This window comes from Cryptomeria japonica, chromosome 6, assembly GCF_030272615.1.
Source record: "Cryptomeria japonica chromosome 6, Sugi_1.0, whole genome shotgun sequence".
In the NCBI taxonomy this organism is placed as follows: Eukaryota; Viridiplantae; Streptophyta; class Pinopsida; order Cupressales; family Cupressaceae; genus Cryptomeria; species Cryptomeria japonica.
The window spans coordinates 14,134,699-14,137,886 of record NC_081410.1 but is presented as its reverse complement, the minus strand read 5'-3'; the positions used below and the strand labels follow the sequence as shown (position 1 = coordinate 14,137,886).

Below are 3,188 nucleotides of genomic sequence, written 5' to 3'. Positions count from 1 at the left end.
GCGTCAAGTCATTTCTTGGACACATTGGGTATTATAGGCGGTTTATTAAGAACTTTGCCCAAGTATCATACCCACTTGATATGCTGACACGAAGGGGGGAGCCGTACATCTGGGGGACGGCCCAAGAAGAGGCTTTCCAGGAGTTAAAGTCACGGTTGGTAGGTGCGCCAATCCTGACATATCCAGACTGGGACAAAGAGTTCCATGTACATGTCGACGCATCCAACTTTGCCATAGGGGCCACACTGGCGCAGGTTGGCAGCCACGGGCTGGACCACCCAGTGTATTTTGCAAGCCGACTCTTGTCAAAAGTAGAGAAGAATTACAACACGACGGAGAGAGAAGCCCTTGGGATGGTATACTCTGTCTAGAAATTCCGACATTACCTATTGGTGACACCATTCACGTTTTATGTGGATCACCAGGCGTTGATGTACCTAGTGAACAAGCCAATCATCCAGGGGTGGATTAGCCAATGGCTGTTGCTGTTACAAGAATTTACATTCAACATCATTGTCAGACCTGGCAAGAGCCATGTCATCGCCGACCAGCTATCACGGATCAAGTCTGGAGAGCCAGCCAAAGGTGTTAACGAGGATTTTCCGGACGCCCATCTCTTCCACATTGCTGTCCTTCCTGCCTGGTACACGAGTGTGGGCGAATACCTGTCAACTTCAAAATTTCCTAAGGAAATGTCGTCAGGCGAAAGACGAAAACTTGTACTAAGAAGTAGAACGTTCCAACTTATAAATGGCCTTCTCTACAAGATGGGACTTGACCAGATCCTATGACGATGCATCTTGGAAGAGGAAATCCCAGGAGTCCTGAGAGAAGCACATGAAGGGGTCACAGGAGGACACATGGGACCGGACACGACGGCAAGGAAAGTCTTACTAGCAGGCTTATGGTGGCCGACAGTGCATAATGACGCCAGAGAATGGGTGACAAGTTGTGATACATGTCAAAGCGCTGGACGACTGTTAAAGAGGGATTTTATGCCACTCAACCCGTCGAATGCTCAAGAGCTGTTCGAAAGATGGGGGTTAGACTTCATTGGTCCGTTGAAACCAAGCCAGGCCCGACGATGTAGATACATTGTCGTGGTGATCGAATACTTGACCAAATGGGTTGAAGCGAGGGCCTTGGCAGACAACTCCGCCGTTAGTACGGCAAGATTCATTTATGAATAGATTATCACCCGGTATGGAATACCTTTACAGTTGACAAGTGATAGAGGAGGGCACTTTGTAAACCACATTATCCGGCTATTGACAATCGAATTCAAAATTTTCCATTCTCTATCAAGTCCGTACTATCCTCAGGCAAACGGCCAGGCTGAGACAACCAACAAAATCATGGTGTCAGTAATTTATAAGTCCTGCGGGGTTGAGAAGGAAGACTGGGAGGAGCGTCTACCGTCGGTACTTTGGGCGTACCGAACAACTTACAAGGTAACCACTGGGCAGACACCATTCCAATTAATGTACGGCTAGGAGGCTGTGGTGCCAGTGGAATTCATGGTGCCAAGTCTCAGAATTGCCATTGACAACAGGTTAGGCGACATGGAAAGCCTCCGGGAGAGACTATACGCCCTGAATAAGTTGGATGAAAGACAGACGATGGCACAGTGGGCGACGAAGACAACTCAGCAACGACGGAAAGCCTGGCACAACAAACATTTAAGAAGGATGCAGTTCACCCCGGGGCAATTGGTATTGAAGTTTAATGGTCGAAACGAAATTAAGCCAAGCAAGTTCAGGGTAAAATGGCTAGGTCCCTTTAAGATTCGCGAAGTTGGCGTGAATGGAGCCATCAAGCTATGGACGATGGACGGGATGGAGGTGCCTGATGCTGTAAATGTCTCCAAGTTGAAAATCTATCACCAACGGAGGCAAGAGACGAGGTCCGCCTAGGCGGACAGTTAAGTGCAGTTGTATGGAAATGACCGTACGGTAGGTCCGTATGACCTCGTACGGTGCCGTAGGAAAAAAAACGAAAAATTAAAAAATTAAAAAAATATAAAAATGTTGTCGTACGGAAATAACAGTATAGTAGGTTCGTACGGTACAACATTTTTAATTTTTAATTTTTTTTTAAATAAAAACCGTACGGACGTACGAAATTGAGGTTTTAAAATTTTTTAAAAAAAAAAAAATAAAAAAAAAACCATACGGTCGTACGGAAAAGGCTGTACGGACGTACGAAATTGAGTTAAAAAAAGAAAATAAAAAAAAGAAAAAAAAAAGAAAAAAGGGATGTACAGAAAAAAGTTAAAGTTATTTTTTTGTCATTAAGTGTTTTATATGGCATGAATACTCAGGAAATTGCCAAGTTAGAAAATTGTCGGGTTATAAAGACGTCCGTACGGACAAATCAGCTACTTGCCAGTTAGAAAGTTGTCGGGTGATAGCCGTACAATCAAATCAGCCATACCAAATTAGCAAGGCAAATCCGTACAAAACAAAAGACAGTTAAGGCTCGAAACAATTACAAATCAAACCCTAGACAAGGAATTTTTATTTTATTTTGATTAATGGCGACTGAACCTAGGGGATTGAAAAAGCTAGACTGGAGGAAGAAATTGCAAGAAAGAGAAGAGCAAACCAAGAAGGAAGCCAGAAAGAAACTTGCTGTAGCAATGGGCGACCAAGACAAGGGCAAAGCAATTGCACAGGATGCAGGAAAGGGAAGAGTTACGCAGGTCACCGCAGATACAATTCTATTCGAGGGTTTGGCTGGAACGGTGTGTAGGCAATGGTGGGAAAATGCCACGAGCCCGTCAGATATTGAGGTAAAAATTGAATTAACAAAAGCTAGGGTCCATGATGCTATTCAGATGCCCATTTTTAATATTAAGGAATTCGAACCCTGCCTACGACAAATGATTAAAACATATGATCTTGAACTTCGCACATCGTCATTCAATTTCTAGCACACTGACATCATTGTTTCATTTAACTCTGATGATTTTGAGAGAGTATTTGGCATTCCTGACAAGGGTAAAAAGATTGACAAAAAGGTAACAAAGTTGTCCGAGGAAAGAAGAACCCAGCTATTAAAAGAAATGTGTAGGGACAACTTGACTACAAAAGAATGGAGTCGCATCTTGGATCCGAAGGGAAGAGGTCTGAAGAAGACATTTTTCAAATCTGGCATCTGGCAATGTTTACTTGACGTAGTACAGAGCA

At 43.8% G+C, this 3,188-nt stretch overlaps 1 protein-coding gene across 1 annotated transcript; it reads left to right on the top strand.

Annotated features, from left to right (window-relative positions):
- The first annotated feature begins 1,562 nt into the window (after window positions 1-1,562).
- Window positions 1,563-1,913, top strand: LOC131876469 (uncharacterized). The gene has a single exon (XM_059221881.1). It carries the CDS (start codon window positions 1,563-1,565, stop codon window positions 1,911-1,913), a length of 351 nt encoding a protein of 116 aa, XP_059077864.1.
- The last annotated feature ends 1,275 nt before the right edge of the window (window positions 1,914-3,188 follow it).